Source organism: Hibiscus syriacus, unplaced genomic scaffold (genome assembly GCF_006381635.1).
Source record: "Hibiscus syriacus cultivar Baekdansim isolate YM2019G1 unplaced genomic scaffold, ASM638163v2 tig00111105_pilon, whole genome shotgun sequence".
In the NCBI taxonomy this organism is placed as follows: Eukaryota; Viridiplantae; Streptophyta; class Magnoliopsida; order Malvales; family Malvaceae; genus Hibiscus; species Hibiscus syriacus.
In genome coordinates, this window is record NW_024062987.1 from 5,429,652 (window position 1) to 5,451,282 (window position 21,631).

Below are 21,631 nucleotides of genomic sequence, written 5' to 3' on the forward strand. Positions count from 1 at the left end.
GACGAGATTATTAATAAGAAAGATGGTTTTACTTGGATAGATGACGTCGATGTTGTCCGAGTATGCCTTTTAGTACTTTTGCATGCCGGCTTTTTAGGCAGAGAGGCCAGACAACCTATTCATAAGGACCTAATATTATTGGTAGAGGACCTAAATGCATGGAACCTATTTCCGTGGGGTTCGTATCTATGGAAAGCTACCTGGAATAAGTTGTCGTACGCCTTTGATGACCGAAAAAGTTTGTGTGGCGATGGTTCCAAATACACTTTGTCAGGCATTATTTGGGCCTTTAAGGTAAGAATTTCTATATAAAATTTCCAAAATTATAATTAATTATTTAAAAATTACTAATTTTTGTGTATTATATTGTTTGTAGATTTGGATACTTGAGGCTTTTCCCGGCATGCAGACATATGCATTAAAAACTTCAAATGATATTCCTAGGGCTATTTCCTGAAAGAGGAAACAACGACTGTTGGATTGGGAAGAGTTACTACGGTATACGACAATAAATGATGTAAGTTAACACAAATACTACCATATATAAACAAGTTATTACTAGTACACGTTTAACTTTGTTTGAGTTTTTATATTGTTAGGAGGCCAACACTCCATTACAGAGGCTGACACCCACGGAGGCTGAGCTTGCCACTGATTGGTGGCAAGCTAGTAAGCATTTTTTATGGCACGGATGATGATGAGCAGCCTCCACTTCGAGAGCCATCACCTCACCCAGAGCCATCACCTGATCGACCACACTATACACCTCTACAACGAGAGCCATCACCTATTCCGTCATATCATCGAGCCTCTTCTCCACCATCACCTCATGATAGGTGACCGTCAAAGATGCCACGACATTTAGCTCCCTTTTCTCCACCTCCACGGGATGAGTTAGGGGAGTTACGTGATGAGGTCAATGCCTTGTGTGAGGAGGTCGGTACTTTACGCGATGACAATGGTACATGGCGTAATGAGGTATCTACTTTACGTGGTGAGGTAGCCGCTCTACGTGAGATGGTAGTATCGTTACAGAATGAGGTTCATACTCTATGCAACGAGGTAAGTTTAAGATTTTTCATATTTAACTTGATTTACTCGTAATTTCACTTAGATTAACCATTTCACTTAGATTGCTTAGTAAATTCATTCGGTTGCTGCCAATACTGCTAAACAGTTCTAAAATAACCCTGTGAAGTTAGTATTTTGTCTTTGTTTTGTCTTTTAGTTGAAGTAATGCAATCCATTCAAGTTTCAATTTGCAGAAGAAGAATAGTCGCAACACGAAACTTAAAATCGCAACGCGAAAATGACTATCGCAACGCGGAAATGACTATCGCAACGGGATAATCGCAATGCGAAATAAAAATCGCAATGCGAAAATGAAAATTGCAACACGAATTTAGTTTCGCGTTGCGATTTTTATTTCGTATTGCGATTATCCCGTTGCGATAGTCAAATTCGCATTGTGATAGTCATTTCCGCGTTGCGATAGTCATTTTTCGCGTTGCGATTTTAAGTTTCGTGTTACGATTTTAAGTTTCAGAAACTATTCTTCTTCTGCAAATTGAAACTTGAATGGATTGCATTACTTCAACCAAAAGACAAAGACACATACTAACTTCACAGTGTTGCAAATTTAAGTTTCAAGAATAAACTACTACTCTTTATGTTGTCCTTGAACATGCACTAAACCTATATGTTGTCCTTTTAAATGTTTATATAAGTGTTTACTTCTGAATGTTATCTGATGCATTTTGTGAACTATGAATAATGACTTGGGTGCATACCGCAAGTTTGAAACATATTTGTCTTTGATTTCACTGTTTAATATCATGTCTGTTTATTTACTGATTTATGTATTAATTTATTTTTAGTGGCCCGATAAGGTGGATGCTTTACGTAGGTTTTTTTTTGCATGACGGGGTTCACGCATTAGACGGCGTGCACGTGCCATTTCGTCTCCGTTCACCCCAATAGTGCAAAGACTCCGTAAGAAGAAGTCCGACTCACCTGTCATCGTTCAAGAGGCCTCTCCTATCATTCAAGAGGCCCCTATCATCATTCAAGAGGCCCCTATCATCCCTCAAGAGTCCCCTCCCACCGTTCAAGAGGCCCCTCCCACCATTCAAGAGCTCGATTCACACGACGTAATATGTCGAATTATTGAGAAAAATCTCACATGTCGGACATGATGGATGGGTGTTGGCTTTCGTATGAGTTATCGGCCAGTACCATTCCGGCAGATGAAGTGGATAGGAGAAAACTACCGGAACCAATTCTGGATAATACCCTTTGGGCTAAGACCGCAGTTGATTTTTATCTACATAAGCGGAGCCAGGGGTGTTACGCTGACATATACAAACTCAACGATGATATGTATTTGTTGCTTGATCGGTCTTGGTGGGGTGTGTTATTAGGGGTTGAAGACAATGGCTATTTCGATGGGGGGGTAAGTCTTATATTTTTCTTATATTTCATTTTGATTATTTTTTTTTTAAATTTATGTAATTCACTAATATATCTCTTTTTTTGTAAAACAGCATATTGATGCATGGGTGTCACGTCTTCTAATAATAAGAAAACTAAGGAAAAATAAAAAAAATACGCGATATACAATTATGCCGACGTCTTTTCACGTAGTTCACTTGAAGAATCAACGAGATGAATCATATGTGTTGGGTAATGGACAAGCTAAACTTTATCCTGTATGGTGGGAGGTCGATAAGGTTAGTATTTATTTTTTAAATATTTTAAAGGTGTTCATAAATAAGTGCACAATTGAATTATTACTTATGATTGCAGGTGTTTATCCCTGTTTTGGAACATAATCATTGGTTTCTAGTCGAGCTTCAGCTCCCATCCCTGAAGACAATAGTATATGACAGCATGATAAATTACATATTGTCTGATTTGAGAGATATAAGGGTGGAGCTCATTTGGCTAAATTCTTGGATGCGATTAATTATTGGACTTATTCTGGAAACAAGAAGCCAAAGAAGTTCAATGTTACAGTTATCAGAGACGAGACCGCGCCACAAAAAACGCATGGAGCCAGAGGGAATTGTGGTCCTCTCGTATGCATGTGCTTGGAGCGTTTGACGACAGGAAGTATACAATTTCTACCTCCTACCGATAGAGTTAGAGATGTAGTAGGTTTTAGATGTATAGAAAGTGTTGTTTGAGCAAATGTTTGGTTTCTGCAGGTTAATCCTGAAGTGAGTTGCGTGAAATTGATGTATGGGTGCATAAACAACTGTCTGGGGTACACTATTTTTGATTGTTTAATTGATTCTTAAAAGTTGATTTGTTTAATTGATGAGGAAAATAAGAATTATTATTATTTTTTGCTTGTTTAATTTATTTGTAAAAGTTGATTTGTTTAATTGATGTATAAATAATTCTTATTTGTGATTGTTTAATTGATTGAAATGTAAAAGTTGATTTGTTGATTTCAATCTGCATCATATTGAAGGCAAAAGACCTGTTGAAGGTACACTTTCGCAACGCTAAACTCAAAATCGCAATGCAAAAGTCAAAATTGCAATGCGAAAGCCAAAATCGCAACGCGAAAGTCAATTCGCGTTACGATAGTCTAATACGCTTTACAATTTTCTCGTTGCGATAGTAAAATTCGCGTTGCGATAGTCAAATTTGTGTTGCGATAGTCAAATTCGTGTTGCGATAGTCAAATTCGTGTTGCGATAGTCAAATTCGTGTTGCGATAGTCAAATTCGCGTTGCGATAGTCAAATTCGCGTTGCGATATTCAAATGAATGTGTAATAAGTGATAACAACTGAATATATCATAGCAATGTTCAAACTCAAGTTACTAATACATGCCTAATTGAAAATGTTAAAAGTTTACACATAAAATACACATAATACAACGTTTGCATTTAAAAATCACCTAAGTTAATAGTCCCAAAAGGTGAAGCCGGTTGTGATTGGGATTTTGATTTTGATTGCAATTTTGATTGTCTTTTGCTTGACACCATATGAGCTTTGGATTTTGATGAGGATCCATATTTTGGTAGAGTAAAAGATGATTGTGATGGCACTGGTGATCCACATGTCAACCTTGTATGACTACTTTCCTTGCACCGACTACATGTCGATCTCTTCTTCTCTTCACCCTTAGACGGTATACGATCGTGACTTTTTGGTCGGCCAGGTAGCCTTCTGTCCATGGCTGGTGGCAAAATTGTTTGTAAGTCATCTGGTATGTCCCACTCAGAAGGATGTGGAATAGGGTAGATAATCTCGGCATAAGTATGTCGATATACTTCTGTAGTGTAGCAATCCATAGCGTATGCGCTTGAATCATCTTGGTTTAGATGAAGAGCAACTTTTATAACATGGCCACACGGATAACCAGATGTTTGTCATTTCATACAACTACACGTCTTTGCATTTAGATCGACAAGCCCATTTAAGTTATTATCCAGTACTTCAAACAAAGTGTTTGAACATGGTTCAACTCTCCATGACGTTGACTTCACAACACGTTTCGTTATCTTTTTTTCAGTCCATGGTGTAACACGATGTTCCAATGTTCCTGTAAATTTAAATAAATAATACTTAGTAAAATATATGATAAGTTACGAATTTAAAGAAATAATACTTGCATGGTTTCTTTTCTTGTAGTACCACTGTTGAATAGAGGCTCGAAAAAACTTCATTAACATAGTAATGGGTAATTTCTGAGAATGACGACTTAGAGCATTGATTGATTCTGCACTATTAGACGTCATGAAACCATATCTTGCTCCAAGTTGATGTACTCTTGACCATCTTTCAAACCCGACATCTTCTAGTGTTTGAGCACACTGAGGCAAAACACGTCTTAAACAATTTATATGCTTATTAAAATCCACTTCCCGATAAGCTTTTATAGCCTTCCAATATGTCCATTTGTGATTTTTTATACCAACAGACCTTGATTTTAGATTTCTATACAAATGAATACCACAAAGTCCATGAAAAACATCTGGGAAACACCTTCTAATAGCGCTGTCAATTGAGTTTTCCCTATCGGATATGATTGTCAGATTGGTAATAGGACCTATACAATCCCTAAGATGCCCCATAAACCATGTCCATGAATCAGAGGTTTCAGATTTGCCAACCCCGTATGCTATTGGCAATATCCCATTGTTAGCATCCATGACTACTGCTAATAAGTTTACTCCAAGGTATCGACCTCTCAAATGTGTTCCGTCAACTATAATAACTGGGCTCATGCAAGTAATAAACGAACGAATCTACAAAATAATATACACAAGAAATATAATCATTTAAATGTGAAATGCATGTAACTAACAAAAATGAGTCAACAAAATTATATTTATTTACTAACCGCAGCACCAATGGCGATAAACAGCAACTCAAAGCGTCAATCTCTATCTGTTTTGATATGAGTTACCGACCCAGTATTTTTCAGCTTTAAATTGTGACAATAAGCCGGCAGTTGGGCAAACGATGCTTCTGGCGACCCCCTCAACAATTCCAAGGCATAACATTTGGCTCTCCAAGCTTGAGAATATGAGATACTAATCTTGAACCGAGCATTCATGTCAGTCATAATTTAATGTCCCCGAGATACCCTGCCATTCAAAAACATTAACTCAGCTAGAAAACCACCCAACACCTTTTTGTTTGCCTGTCTATGGTGAGGAAAAACTTGGGTTCTTGAACATGTATGTTTATCAATAAAAGTCCTAACTTGAAACATTTCGCAATCTTTTATCCTCTTTGCAATCATACACCACATACAGTTTTTGTCAATCATACACCTTGTTTCGAAACAATCTTTGCTTGATTTGTTAACTTTTAGTTGATAGCCATCTTCCACACAATTCGTATAAAAAGCTATCTTCAAGTCTTCATTTGTATCAAAACAATAATCTTTCTTGATACGAATAATTTTTGTGTAACAATCAACTGCTATCTTTACCAACTCTTCTTCTGGTATCTGAAGAAATTCTGGCATATTCCAGTTATACTCGAGTGGCATTTTCTTCGGGGACTTTTCTTTGGGGATTTCTTCTTATTTTTCTTATTCTTTAGGGTTATATGAATTACAGAATGGATGTTCAATATGTTCATTCACAGTCATAACTTCCTCCTCATTATCATCAACAACATCTTCCTCGGCAGCGGCTGTTTCATCATCAAAATTCGTGTATTGACCAATATCAAAATCATTACACGCAGGGTCTGTTTCTTCTTCTGAAACATCATCAAAATCCGAGTATTGACCAAGATCAAAGTCCGGGTATTGACCAAGATCAAAGTCCGGGTATTGACCAAGATCAAATTTCGAATACTGACTAGTACTTACAACTTTTTCTGTTGGCTCATCATCGTCTAACTGGTCAATACGAAAACCGGAATTTGGTGCTGAAAGTTGATTGAGATTTGGATTAGGGTAAGGTTGTGGGTTTTGAGATTGTGTTTGGTATTGGAAATGTGGTGAAACAAAATTTGCTTGGTGATGAAATTGTGGTGGAACCATTAAATTTTGAGCACCATAAACTGGGGTTGAAAAACTTAGTTGATTACTACCCGCTACTGACCCAACTTCACTACTTCTAGGTTCAACAACATACAATGTAACTTCATCTTGCGAAACACTAATGTAAGCAATGAATCGTTCAACATCTTCATTGTCGGTTAATAAATAAACTTTACCTTTTATCTGATAAGATAGCCTAAATCCACTTATGGGCTCTAAATTCAATTTATTTGCAACACGTAACATTAGAGTTTCATAAGTTAACTTTTTTAATGACAGTTTTAGTTGAAGATTCATGGGTAAAGGCATATATTGTAAAACACCATGAACATTCTCCCATGACCCTCCAAAACACAAATATATCCAAACATGATCAACATTAGATGATTTCATTATTGTAAATTAATTTACTAAACAAACGAGCTGCGAAACTAAAACCTGTTGCTGGATGGGGAAGGATGTAGTTGGATATAAGAACGGATGTCGCCGGAGAGAGTGATAGATGGAGATGAAATGAGTTGCGATTTAGGGATTTAGGTTATGAGTTGCTATGCTACGTAGTTATATACCCAAAACATTTGTGTTGCAAAACTAAAACCTGTTGCGAATTTGAAATTCAGTGTTGCGATAGTCAGAATCACATTGCGATAGTCAGAATCGCGTTGCGATTTACATATTCGCATTGCTATTTTCTAAAATCGCAATGCGAATTTGGAAAATTGCAATGCGGTAGTCAAAATCGAGTTGCGAATCTGGAAACTGATTTGCGATACTGGAGATCGCGTTGCGATTTAGAGATCTCATTGCGATTTTGTTGGTCATTTTGGCAAATCGAAAAAAAGTTGGTCAAAATCGTATATTATAAGGCATTTTCGGTCACTGAGGTTATTTTCTCTTTCAAAATTAATGTCCTCATTTTGTTATTTTCATTTTTATGTTTTAATACTAACTTTTGGGGTTATTTTCTTTCAGGTCCTTCCACATTTTTCATGTTTTTGCATCTTGATACCTGATTTCTTTTTTCTTTTTATTTCGAACTCCATGTCTTGATTGTGTAGATTTCCCTTTTGTTTTTTTGTTCTTTAAACTATTTAAAATTTTAGGTGGAATTGTGTCTCAGTCCCTGTAACTTACCAATGTTTTTGCACGTAGGTTATTGTCTTAATTCTTATATTTTAAGATTAATTTCAATTTATTTTTATCTGGTCTCTGTCTTGCAAATTATGTAATTAACCAAGATCTAGTCCTTTAACTTTTAGGGAATATTCGATTTGGCTTTCGTCTTTATGCCCGAGAGTTTTCATCGATTATTCTATTCAATAAAAAAGGAGAATTAATTAGGTTAATAATTAGAGCCTCCACTTTAGGTTTAATTTTACCTTAGTCCTTTAATTTAGGGAATAATTTTATTTGGTTTTTTCATTAAGATGTCCGATGGTGCAAATTTATTATTCGATTCAACAAATGGTTTAAATAAAATAGGATTAGTATTAGAGCCTCAATTTTAGGTTAGTCCACTAGGCTCTTTAAATTTCATTATTTGACATTTTAAGTTAGGGGAAGCCTTAATTAATTAGCTAGTATAATTAGGCTTAAACGATTGATTGTTTGATTCATCATGTCTTCAAAATAAGGCAATGTTCTATTACCAAAGAGTTAATAGTGTATCCTCCACATTATGCTCAGGGGTTGACCACTGGTAATTCCCGAAGTAAATCGACATCCTTTTCAAAACCTCGTATACATAATGAATTTTAAATTAAATAAATCTCGAACTCAAAATTTTCAACTTTTAAATATAGGGTAATCGACTAGGTACCAATTTTTGGGCACTGTGGGGGTGTTAATCCTTATCCACGCGTAATTGACTCCCGAGCCTGATTTCTGGTTTTCGCAAACAAATTTTGGTATTTTTGATAAAATAAAATGTTTTATTAAAATAGCCTGATTCTTGGTGTTCCAATCGCATCTTAAAAATGGTTAGTGGCGACTCCCAACATTTCACAAAACATTTCAAAGAAAACCCCCACGTCATACTACTTTTTCCCACCCAGACGAAAAATAGTGTCTACAGAATCAAATAAAGAAATAATAAATAAATAAAATATTCTATCAAAAGAATATGAATTTAAATTCTTAAATTTGAATAATAAGTGACTCTATTAAAATATAATTTAAAATAATCTCATTATCTTAAATTATTATTTGAGTAATAATCACAATCATTATTATTCATTCTTAATGTGCGACCCTATTAGTTAAATTATTATTCGAGACACCCCGTGAATTCGGAGTAATCAATGAGTGTAGTAGCATGTATAGGTGACTCGGTGTCACTTTAAATTAATTTCAATATTTATTTTGATATATGAATTCATATGATAAGTTTTCGGCTCATATAGAGCAATGAATGATAATGGAAACATTAAGGTAAAGTATGGTAAGTATAGGTGAGTATGTCATGGCATACTTTGTGATGATATATTATGGTATGTTAATTGTTCTCTAACATGCATAATTAATGAGTAAGCGTGTAAAAGTGAAAAATAAACTTCTATCTAATTTGTAAGTATGAAATTAAAAGAAAATATGATACGAAAGCATGTTTAAAAACAAGTTATATACGTAAATGCTAAGGCTCACTTGGTAAGCCAAGTTAAGATATGATTATGATAAGTTAAAAATAAATATTTTTCTTGGATGATAAGTTTAGTTTAGGTACAATTAGCATTTCATAGATTACATTTGAGTTCATGTCGGGTTTTAGATTACGATCCATATTTGGTGATGTTGGAGGGATGTTATTGCTCATTGGTGATGTTAGAGGGAAACCATTCTCGGTTATTTGGCAATGTGTAGGGGATTCGTGTATCCATATCTACTTATAAATCTAATGAGCTAAATTTTTTGTTATAGGATATAAGTATTTACTATAAAGCAACATGATTTGATATGTTCATTATGTGTTAAATTGTAATTCAAGTTTTCATGCTAGATCTATACATATTGATGTGAGGTGGCATTGGATATGAAATGTTTTTGAAGCTAAGATGTTAGAGCTTGAGAATATTCATAGTGATGATAATGGTAATGATATAATGACAAAAGCCTTACCGAGAAAGAAGTTTGAAGCATGTTTTTTGGCTGCCAGCATGAAGGTTTTTCCCACATATTTGGAGAGAGAGATTTATTAGGTGTAGGTCCCACTATGTGGGAAAACCCATTCACCCGCGGAACCCATAATAATTGGGTGTTTGTATTTTTTACCTTGTTTGGTTTGGCCTTTTCGAGTCGGCCTATCTATAGGTTCTACAGGCCTATATATGTTTACCAACACAATTAAGTCGTGCTTTATTAAAAAGTAGAATTAGTGTTCTAACTTCGAAATTTTATTAACTCGGCTAAGTTCAGTGTAGATTTGGTTAAAGAAGGTATTTTGAACATGCCTGCTTTGAATCTATCCCTTGTGTCTTTGTCAGTCGTCAACGTGACATTAACTAGAGATTAAAAACAGTGCTATTTACATTAGTTTTACTTATTGGACGAGTGTTTCATCCCTTAAAAAAGCCTTTCCTCGGATAACATTGCTGTCAGAAAACATGGTAAAGTAAATGAGTTTGGTTGTTTTTTGAATGGTATGTGGTATTGGAGAATTGAATTAAGGCGCACATTTTTTGATTGGGAGTTGAGAGTTTGGAATGAATTTCTCTCCATTTTAGATAGTGTTGTTTGCATAGGTGATGTTGAGGATCGTCTTTCTTGGCAGAGATCTTCGGATGGATTATACATGCCTAAAAGCTTCTGCTTGTTGGAGTCGTGCTATGGGCTAGAGGAAGATCGGTTTTGGAATCAAATATGGGCAAATATAGCACCGCCTAAAGTGGAAATATTTGTTTGGAGGGCGACTAAACAGAGGATTCCAGTTTTCAAACTGAAAGTTTCAAGAGTGGTGGACAGCACTTGTGTTCTTTGTAAAAAGGAAACCGAAACTACATATCACCTCTTCGTGCATTGCGAGATCAGTTGGCTGGTTTGGCAAAAAATGATGCCAGCAGTGGAATGTAATGTTGGTGGTTCCTATAAGTGTTAAAATGCTGCTTGAAATGTGGTGTGCTCAAAATTTTCGAAGAAAGGGGATGCCAATATGGAAAATGGGCTCTTTGGATATATGTGGACTATATGGATATGCAGAAACGATGTTGTCTTTAAAAAAGGCGTTTACAATGATGAGCGCATTTTTGAAGCGGCGATCCTTAGAACGGGTCTTTGGGTGAAAAACAAATAGCCTAATAGTGCATGGTCTATAAATGATTTCATTAGAAACCCAAAGGAGTGTGATGTTGGCCTGCTTTGATGATTCAGATTTTTGTTATGAGTTGATACTTTTTGTGACAACTAGTTTCTATCTCGCCGTTGAGGCCAAAGATGTCATGTTTGCAGGTGCTGGCGAGATGGATTCTCTTGTTCATGGTTTTGCTCGGGAGCCTTGAGGTTATCTTATTTACTCTTATGTGTGGCAGCTGCTGGGTCTCCTCTGCTGGAGGGTCTTGGGCACATGGAGTATGGCGTTGGAGTTTTGTTTTGCTTCTTCGGAGTTTGTGTGTGTGCGCTCCGTTTGAGGTTGTACTAAAGTTGGGGGTTTGGCTCTGAGCCCCGTTTGTGCGTATGCTTTGTTTGATTGTGGTTTTGTATTCTTGTTCTATTGTTGATTTACTTTCATGGCAACTCATGGTGTACTCTTTTTCCTCCATTTAAGTTTAGAGAAATTTTTTAGTGAGGCTTATGATATTGTTTAGTTTTGTATTCTATTCATCTTGAATACAAAATCCCCTTTTCAAAAAAAAGTTTTACTTATTGGATTAAAAAAAAATCATTCTATGATTGAACTGTTGTCCATAAAGAAAGAGCTTCGATGAGATTTTTAAATTGACATGCCGAAAATGTGGCCATTATTTTTTTATTTACTACAGTGCACAAGACCAAGTTATCCGGTCTATATAAAGCATGGAGAGCAAAGCTTTGAGTGGCATCCATTCCTCACAAAAGAAAATAAGTTACAAAGGAGAAAGAGAAAAAAAAATATTAATTAGATATGGCCACTATAGCATCTTGTTGGAAACAACTTAGCGGTGAGAACAAGTGGGATGATCTATTCCACCCTCTTGATCTTAACCTCCGCCGCTATATTATTCACTACCTCCAAAGGGCCGGAGCTGCCGGTGATGCATTCAACGGTACCAAGGCATCAAAGGGTTACGCCCTTAGCCTATACCAACCCGAGGAGTATTTCGACAAGGTTGGTCTTGAAAAGGGGAACCCATACCATTACAAAGTCACCAACTTCATATATGCCGCCACAGGTGATGAGAAAGCGGCATATATTGCATACGTGGCGGTGGCCACGGACGAGGGGAAGGCGGCTCTGGGAAGGAGGGATATTCTGGTTTCATGGAGAGGAACCATGACATCGGAAGAATGGGCTTCCGATGCTAATCTTATTCAAACATCGGCCAAAGATTTGTTCGGAACTGACTTGGTTCAGGTGCACGCTGGGTTCCACGGCATCTATACAAAGTCGATAGCAAGTAATCCTTACGCTAAGACCAGCGCCAGGCAACAGGTAAATAAAGCGGTGCGGGCACTGGTGGACAAGTATGAGCACGACGAGGAGGTGAGCATAACGGTAACTGGCCATAGCCTGGGCGCAGCACTTGCAACCCTAAACGCAATGGATATAGCTCACAAAGGAATCAACAAGCCGATGTTTAACCCGTTTAAGGCGTTCATGGTGACTGCTTTTCCGGTTGCCAGCCCTCGCGTCGGGAACGCGGGCTTCAAAGCGGTTTGCGATACACTCAGGCATTTACATCTCCTGCGCATCGTGAATGCCACGGACCCTGTTCCCAAGGTTCCTTATGCGCCGTTAATATACATGCATGTGGGAGAATTGCTAGAGATTGACACAACAAAGTCACCCCACTTGAAAAGCCCTAATAATCCACACAATCTGGAGATTTACCAGCATGGAGTTGCAGGAGTTCAAGAGAACCGGGAGTTCAGATTGCAAGAGGAACTTCATTTCGATAATGCGATCGTAAACAAACATAGCTGTAGTTTAGTGGACGAATACAAAATACCAGATAACTGGTGGACTACGGAGTTGTTCAAGGGCATGGTTCAGGAGGAAGACGGCCGCTGGAAGTTCATTGACTCTGCCTATGTCCCAGATCCTCCAACTGCTTAGCTTATATTAATTCTAAATTAATGCATAATAGTGGATATTAATTATAAATAAGTACCTCCATGCCATCTACTTGCACTCCAAGTACTTGGGGACTAATTTCCTAAATTAAAAATAACGTTGGACGTACGTTAAGCTTGCTTATCTGCCGTCCAAAAGCCGCAGATTGTACTGTGATGTCTTTGTATGTTTGTTTCATTGTCTTGACATTTTAATGAAGAATATAACATCAATCTTCGTAATGCCAGTATTTGTCATCAGGTGTTAATTAATTTACTTTCAATCTTTGTATGTTTGTTTGATTGTCTAAATATTTCAATGAAGAATAATGTCACGTTTGGTGAGCTACATCTAGTAAGAAATGATAGAAATAGATAATAGAAGAAGGAAGAAAGGTATTTCTTAGATTTTTCATAACCAGTGCCTAGCTGGTTCTAGAATCTGACAAAATCAATTAGCCTAGCTGGCACCTTCCTCTACCGCGAGCCTCGACGTTGCCCTTCAACTGCTTCAATTTCCTTCTCAACAGCCCCAACAACATTTTCCTACAATTCCTCTTGTACCCCTGTAGTCATAACAAATAACCATCAAATATTTGTAATACCAGTATTTGTCCTCACGTCAATTGATCCCATTCAGCCTTTGTATGTTTGTTTGATTGTCACGTGTCCAGAAAAATATATGACACATCTTATATTAATAACAAATATTAATTGTTAGTCGATTACTGGTGAGAGCTATCGCTGACATGACCTCTAGGGTCAGGATGGTGGACTTTATCCTTATCTACCGTAAAGCTAACTTCGATGTCGAGTCCACTGCGAAGATGGCTTCGAACCCCGATTGTTCCACTGACCTCGTCTCGATTCCTCTCCCTCGTGTGCTCGATGACATGCATAGAGACCTTTATGGTCCTTTTCTAAGACTAACTTTTGTATTTGTCCTATGACCTTCTCTTCATTCAATTTTTTTTTACAAATTTACATCTAATAAGAGATCATTTTGGTTATGGACAAATATAAAATTTTATATTAAAAGATGAATTTATAATATTTTATTAGAGGTGAATTTACAATATTTTCTCTCTTTTCATATTCTTTTTTCTAATTTAAGTTTTTCCTCAATATTTTTGTGCCGTCTTTTTTTCTCTTTAATTTGTGTTTAGCTGACGGCGACGTCAATTTTAATATTAATTATTGATAGTAAGTGATTATTATTTCTCTTGTTTTTATATTGTCTTTTGGTTTTATTTTTAATTTTGAACAAAAATCTTTTATCTTTATGTTATATTTTTTCTATTTTTATGACAGGATTTTCTCTTACCCTAACTCGCTTTGTAGTCAGATGGGCTTCTATCATACAAAGGATTTGGTAAGTACTTACTGAACATTTCTTAAAGAATACTTATGCTTAGTTTGTTTTCACTGTACAACATCTTTAAACCTCTTATGTATGCGTCGCGCAGACCACGTGCAGACATTAGGTTTCACAAATCGTTTGTTTTTTAGAAGACAGAAGCTCTTCAAACGTCTGCGCGAGCTCTTCTTGGTGCAGACATGATTTTATGTCTTTAAAGGTCTTCAAAGATCTGCGGGAAAATTAAAATTATTTAAATTTATTTTAAAATTTATTTTAAAATATAGATTGATTTATTTTAAAATATGAATTGATTTATTTTAAAATATAGATTGATTTATTTTAAAATATGGAAAATTTATTTTAAAATATGGATTGATTTATTTTAAAATATGGAAAATTTTATTTTAAAATATAGATTGATTTATTTTAAAATATGAATTGATTTATTTTAAAATATGAAAAAATTTATTTTAAAATATGGATTGATTTATTTTAAAATATGAAAAAATTTATTTTAAAATATGGATTGATTTATTTTAAAATATGAAAAAATTTATTTTAAAATATGAATTGATTTATTTTAAAATATGGAAAAATTTATTTTAAAATATGTATTGATTTATTTTAAAAAATGAATTGATTTATTTTAAAAAATTTATTATTATAGTTGTATAGATTATTTAAATTTCAGTATTATAAAACTAAAATTATTTAAATTTCAGTATTGTAAAACTCTTTTAAGTTTAAAAAATCAGTTTATTTTATATTTCAGTTTATTTTAGCAGTCTGCAGACGTTAAAAAACAAACAGTCTTCTTCTTGTAGACTGCAGATTTTTAATCTACCTCTTCTGCTAAAAATGTCTGTAGATATGATCCACACACTGCGTACCTTTTAACTCTTTAAAAACAAACACTACCTTACTGTACATTTCTCCCGCTTTCGCAACGGTTAAAAACTTATTTTTATCTTACCCTTTACTTCTTTAATCCCCATCCAGAAACCTAGAAATCAAATTCGCGGAATATCTCAAATCAAAACCCTAAACCCCCAAATCTCTGATAAAAATGGCAATCGCGAGAACCGGCGTCTACGTCGACGATTATCTGGAGTGTAAGCTCGAATCCTTGCAACTTCTCAAATTTCTCACATCAAAATTTAACTTTATATGATTTTTTATAACTAATTTCGAGCTTCAATTTCATATTTAATTGACAGTTTCGAAATTTTCCCTGTTTTAATTTCCGACAGACGCCAGCACACTACCTGCTGAGCTTCAAAGACTCCTCAATACAATCCGAGAACTTGATGAAAGGTCCCAATGTAAGCCTATAAAATTTTTGGCTTTCTATAATTAGGTTTCTAAATTTGAAGGATTTTGATTAAAATGTTATATTTTTTCCAAAGCTATGATTAATCAGACGAGGCAACAGACCAAGTATTGTTTAGGATTGGTGGCGAAAAGAGGGAATGGAAATAGTTATATGAATAATAATCATGATGATGAAGATGTCATTGAGAAAATCAAGAAAGATATAGAGGCAAGTCAAGAAAATGCCTTGAGTCTGTGTACCGAGAAGGTTTTGTTGGCACGGCAAGCTTACGATTTGGTGAGTATTTGCAATCGGCTAAGCATTGCTTTGTAAACAATTAGTTTGTTGTTATTGAGGATTGAGGTTTCTTGCCGTATGATAGTGTGGAATGCTATGAAATTGTTATCTTGTGCACCTTACCAAGTTTAAACCAGCATATCTGTATTAAAGTCATCAGTGGTAACAAAAAATAGTTTTTTGTATCGCTTAGCTGTAAGTGCTTTTACTTCGTCACTGTAATGTTTGAGTGAAGAGAATCCTCTTTCTAAGAGATGTCAATCTACACCTTGTTCTGACACATTTATGGATGCAATGCATCCAAAACCATCCTGGGTAGCTTTTATACACAGCTACTCGAGCTGCTACCATTTTGTGAATCATGTTGATTAGTAAGCTCACCAAATTTTATACCTGAAACTTGTTTCAGATAGATAGCCATGTAAAACGTCTTGATGAGGATTTGACCTACTTTGCTGAAGATCTAAAGCTAGGTACAGTAATAGCAATCAAATTTGAGGATCATTGATGGATAGAACTCTGCTACAGGTTGTTAACATTTTTCACCATGCTTTTTCTTCCTGCAATTTTATCAGAAGGAAAAATTTCACCGGATGAGCCTGCAATTCTTCCTCCATTGCCTATTGTTCCTAAGGTTGAGAAACGCAAGCCCATTTAATTTACACCCCCATCGAAGAGGCTGGATTATAGGGATAGAGATTGGGACCGAGAGCGTGATAGGGATTTCAAGCTCATGCCTCCTCCTGGAAGCCATAAGAAAGACTTTGCTACCCCTCTTGAGGTTGATCAACCCATTGATCCAAATGAACCTACTTATTGTGTCTGCCATCAGGTTAGAATTTCATTACTGATTTACTTATTCTTTTTCATTGTTTCTTGATTCAGATGCATTTGTTCAAAATTGAAGAATTGTTTTATACCTTATTTAGGTGTCATTTGGAGATATGATTGCCTGTGACAATGAAAATGTGAGTTATTTTCCTCGTATGTCTTCCTCTATTTATTTATTTAGTAGTGTTTGTATTTCTTTACTTGCCTGTGTTTTATTTTACTGTTCGTCATTTAGGTTTTCAATATTTATAGAATCGAGTTTAGTGTTCAATATTTTCATGTATTTGGAAGGTTTTTGAGTGATCAGATCTTCATACCGTGTTTGATTATGATTCAAACATGGTTGTCAAACACGGATACTCACAAAATATGAAGATTTTGAGCCACATGTTTTTTGCACAATGATAATTTGGTGGTTACTTACAGTCTCATTTTTATTTATTTAGTGCCAAGGAGGTGAATGGTTCCATTATGCATGTGTGGGCCTGACACCGGAGACAAGATTCAAGGGCAAATGGTATTGTCCAACCTGTAGACTGCTTCCACAATGCCAACAATGATGCATATACATATGCATTTTGTATTATTTGAGATGTTAAATTAAACTGTCCACTATGATGTTTTTGGCACTCTTTTCAGAATTTAGGCAGCAATTACAACTGTAATTCACCAGAGATATGCCCTAGATCCGGATGTCTGAGCTTAGACAAAATAAAATAAAATGTTGGATAAATAGTTAAATCAAACGCCAAGTACAAACAGGACTTCCCCCTTGGGTAATTTTTTTTTCATTGGACTGTTTCTCATTAAAAAAAGCAAAAAGGAAATAGTTGAAAATCACAAACAAAACTAACAAAAGAAAAAACTCAAAACGGGTACAGAGCAGTCAAGATTGTTACACCATGCAAAAGCTTAATTGCTACAAGGCCGAAAGGATGCAATGAGACAAACAATAGCCGGTAAAAATTAGCTAATCCTGTTAATAAAACCAAACCCAAAGCACGCTCCTATTCTGTCTAAGTAACCAACTAGCAAGTACTCCCGACATGAACTACATTGATGGTGTTGCCTTCAGTTGCAGCAACTGATCCGTTCTCTTCTATGGGTTTCACATTTCCATTCGCCTTCTCCATTGATTCAACAGTGGATTCTTCTATCAAGGCCAACTCTACAGATTTTTTAAAATTCTCGTATGTTATTGCTGTATGTATTTCCTTTGTCATCACTTAAAGCATCATCATTAGGCACCCCACTCGAAACCTGATTCACAAGAACAAAAGGTAATTAATACTTGTGCAGTGTATGCAAGTCATTTATAGGATGTTATATAATAAAAAACATATTGTCAAGTAACACACGGGAAAATGAAAAATCAGGGCAGCATTTCAATCAAGAGTCAGATATACCTGCTTCTGTGACAGCTGGCACTTAGCCTTTTTCTCTTGGAGTATCTTTTGACGAGACTCGTAGAATTCGAGATCATCGAGAATACATGTCTGGCTGGAATGATCCTTAAAGATTTTGAGAATTTGAACCCCCTGCTCAAAATTAACCTGTAGCATCCAACCCTTTTACAATGAGCAGGATGAAAAAACTCACGAAAAGGAGAATACATGACCTATTTTACACTGACTCTTCATTTTCCCTCAAGTACTAGTGCATAACACCCATCTCTGACACATACTAGGATATGATCCTCCAAATATATGAAAAAACTTGAAAAATAGATCAATTTCAGGTGCATAACCACATCCAACACACACCCTGAGTCCAAGTAAAACATATAATGAAAGAGAGAATACCTCTTGGGTGTCCCTACTATTAGTGACAGGCTTGTTCTCATTGTTCTCGAGTTTTATGTGCCTCAGTGAAGTGTTTGGCACATCCTTAATGATGTGCCACTTCACAGGGAAGCAGCCAGTCCACTTGTCTTGTTGCCAGTATTCAACGGTTTTGTTAAAATCAACTGGGCCCATCATCTCAGCTACCCCAACAAATTGTCCACTGGAGTTAACCTGGAAAAGGCTCAGGCCTAGTAACATTCAAGCAAATTATATGCCAACTAAATCAAGTTTGCGGATAAATGGTAATCAATCATACATACCGAGAATAGAAGAAACACAGGACAGCTATCATGCTTCTCCTTGGCCTCATGGAATGCTGCATCAAGTTTCTTGTTGCCAGTAGATGTGCTGGCCCATACATTGTATTTTATACTTTTGTGGACATCATCCTCACTATAGGATTTAATAACAAAGAACTTTGCATCTGAATAACTCTCAGGAAAATCTTCTTTATTATACTGTTCAATATCTGGAATAAGAGAAACACTGTCCTTATTACTCTCAGTCAGTGGAAGGTTCAGTTCTTTGACAGCTACTGTTGCAGGTCCTAGACCATCTGGATTCTTATACCCTTTTACTCTAGGTCCTTTGTTCAGCTCACTTAAACCATCCGTATTTTCTTTTCCGTAACTACGACCCTTTGATTTTTTGTTGTAACCAACAGAATACCACCCTAGTCCTTTCTTCCAAACATCATAACCATATGATCCAAGACCAGAACCGCCTCTCATGGCATTACCATAGTGATCATAAGTCATGTATCCATATGCTTGAGCCACACCAGACGATGATCTTGCATTATGCAAATTCTAGATGCAAATCATTAGAACAATCACGTCAATTGGCAATGAAATAAGAAAAGAAAATGAAATATCCACCTAGTTCATCTAACGGTGTGTATATCTGGGTTAGCATTCAGGTATCACTGGAGCAGGGTTCAGATATAAGTAATAAAGCAATTTGAACATACCACAACATGCGGGAAATTTTGAAGGTTCTGATTCCTGCCTGATGAAGCATTGTTTGTGTACAAAGAGAACCCACTATTTGCAGCATGTTTGGGTTGCCCATTAGAAGAAACCGACATATCTAACCAAGGGTTGCTTGCCTGAATCCCATCATAACTAAACCTTGGTTCCTGAAAACCTTGGGATAGATTACTTGTTGGCAAGCCTCCTCTTTTGTATGAAGCATTCGGATTTAGAGAGGAGTTCTTAAAAGTTGACTTCAATGAACCTGGCCCATTATTCTCACTCAGACCCCCACCATTGATAGTACTCGATTTTCCCTTATTTGTTTCAGTGGATAAGGAAGCCTGATCACCTACACCAGAAGTTGAAACTTGAGAAGTATTGCCTTGAATAGTTTCAAAAGGTTGTTGGTAATAGGGGCTCGGATAGTGGTATTCTTGCAACGCATACAGCTGACCATCGTGTCCCATAGCAGGAAGAGGTGAACTAGTCATCGAATACGCCCCGTATGGCATATAACCATAAGTTTGCTGGTACATATGCAAGCCATTATCACCATAAAAATCCTGTCAACAAACATTAAGCTTATCACCATCTGAATGTTAAAAATTTATCATACAGAAATCAATCTACCAATGATAAATCTCCAAGCAACTTCAAGAAACAATTAGCCTTATTCCGGAAACAACAGTAAGATTCACTACGGTATAAATTCATTTATGTCTCAAAGATTTCGAATTAGTCTCATCACCACAAATCAAACATCAAATCTTGAGATAACGCTATACAGCAGGATCTACATTATTACACCAACTCCCCATACCCGATGCATATCCAGACTTGACTATGGAGATATGGCCTTTCTAAAGATCCTTCAAATACATGGAAAAAAAATGGAACGTCTCCACGTTGGACGCACCTGTATCCAACATTTACATCCAAGTCTAAGTAAGATAGAGTAGGATTACAGAAAACGTCTTTACCCATGCAATGAGGGCTATTCACGATAACCAGTTTATACAAATAACCAATAAACCATCTTCAATTACAAGGATTGAATTGCACAAAAATTGAATAAAACCAAAATCCTACTAATCTATCTAGCTAAAAAACATTAGAGCTTAAGAATAACAAAAAGGAAAAACAATTATCTCATAACCGAAGCACTACCTTGTTGATGGACTCAGGACCTTTGGAGGTCATTGCTTGTGAATCTAGATACAAGTTCTCCAGTGAATCTGCAATTTCTGTAATTGTAGAAGTAAAGGATAAAAACAAAACCAATAGTTTAAAAATTAAACTATACAAATTTGCATAAATCAATTATTCAAAGGTAAAGCGCAGCAAAATCATAAGCCTCCAAATCCATCAAACCTAAATCATTAAGAAGATGAAATGTTTAGCTAATAATTCAGAATCAAGCATAAACCAGTTAAAAGAAATTTTCAGTAAATCCTACCAAACCCCATCTAGAAAATCACATAAAAATCTCAATAGCAAATCTTCAAAACTTCAAAAATCAATCAAACCTAAATCTCCCCACCCCAAAAAAGAAGAAAGTATAAATCAATAGGAGAAGATAAATTTTGAATAAACCCTACTAAAACCCTTACAAAAAAACTAAATACTTACTGAAGGTATTCCAATCATATGTATAAATTAATGAGAGTAACAACTCAAAACAACAAGCAAATCCTTAAGAACTAAAGAACCAGTATAGACAAGGAAGAACAAAAACAATTATCCACGAGCCTACAAAAACAAAGCACGCCCAGAGGAGTAAAGTTAGCAAGGATACGATCAGCGTTGGCCATGATCAAATATCAAGGGTTTAGACTTAGGGAGAGCACGAAGGAAAACAAGAAAAAAGGAAGGAAAAACCCTAGACTTCAAACACTAGGAAAGTTGGGGAAAGAAACGAAGTAAGGCTTGGAGAAGGGGTAGCCGCCAAAAACCCAAGAGCTAGGGTAGAGTGGGGTTTAAGAGTAAATGCAAAGCGAGCCATAATTGCTGCATTGATGACTTATGTTTGTGTTTTATTTACGTCATTAATTTTTTAAAAATATAAGATATAATTATATTTGTTTTATTTAATTAGGATATAGTCACCTCAAATTAATTATTATTAATAATGATTAAATATTTTGATATAATTATATATTTGATCCCTATTATTTATATATTCTCTCAATTTAATTATTTGAATTGTGTTTGCATCTATATTGGCATTGAATGGCCTTATTCAGAAGTGAATTGCAG

General features: G+C 35.8%; 3 protein-coding genes across 5 annotated transcripts; 2 read left to right on the forward strand and 1 right to left on the reverse strand.

Annotated features, from left to right (window-relative positions):
- The first annotated feature begins 11,588 nt into the window (after window positions 1–11,588).
- Window positions 11,589–12,782, forward strand: LOC120154001 (phospholipase A1-IIgamma-like). The gene has a single exon (XM_039165859.1). The coding sequence runs from the start codon at window positions 11,610–11,612 to the stop codon at window positions 12,759–12,761; it is 1,152 nt and encodes a 383-aa protein (XP_039021790.1). The 5' UTR covers window positions 11,589–11,609; the 3' UTR covers window positions 12,762–12,782.
- Window positions 12,783–15,117: 2,335 nt separating this feature from the next.
- Window positions 15,118–17,245, forward strand: LOC120153850 (PHD finger protein ING2-like). The gene is made up of 7 exons (XM_039165720.1): window positions 15,118–15,229; window positions 15,368–15,439; window positions 15,524–15,726; window positions 16,136–16,199; window positions 16,302–16,558; window positions 16,656–16,694; window positions 17,004–17,245. The coding sequence occupies exons 1-5, from the start codon at window positions 15,184–15,186 to the stop codon at window positions 16,382–16,384; spliced, it is 468 nt and encodes a 155-aa protein (XP_039021651.1). The 5' UTR covers window positions 15,118–15,183; the 3' UTR covers window positions 16,385–16,558; window positions 16,656–16,694; window positions 17,004–17,245.
- Window positions 17,246–17,543: 298 nt separating this feature from the next.
- On the reverse strand, window positions 17,544–21,328 carry LOC120154190 (YTH domain-containing protein ECT1-like). Of its 3 annotated transcripts, none has more exons than XM_039166008.1 (7): window positions 21,144–21,328; window positions 20,543–20,610; window positions 19,372–19,938; window positions 18,662–19,210; window positions 18,360–18,572; window positions 17,964–18,110; window positions 17,544–17,817 (listed from the first exon to the last, which is right to left on the reverse strand). In XM_039166008.1, exons 1-7 carry the CDS (start codon window positions 21,184–21,186, stop codon window positions 17,737–17,739), a joined length of 1,668 nt encoding a protein of 555 aa, XP_039021939.1. In that variant the 5' UTR covers window positions 21,187–21,328; the 3' UTR covers window positions 17,544–17,736. The 3 variants fall into 3 exon arrangements, with proteins under 3 accessions (XP_039021939.1, XP_039021938.1, XP_039021940.1); XM_039166007.1 differs by having other exon boundaries at window positions 20,543–20,619; XM_039166009.1 differs by having other exon boundaries at window positions 17,545–17,817; window positions 20,543–20,619; window positions 21,171–21,328.
- Between the last annotated feature and the right edge of the window lie 303 nt (window positions 21,329–21,631).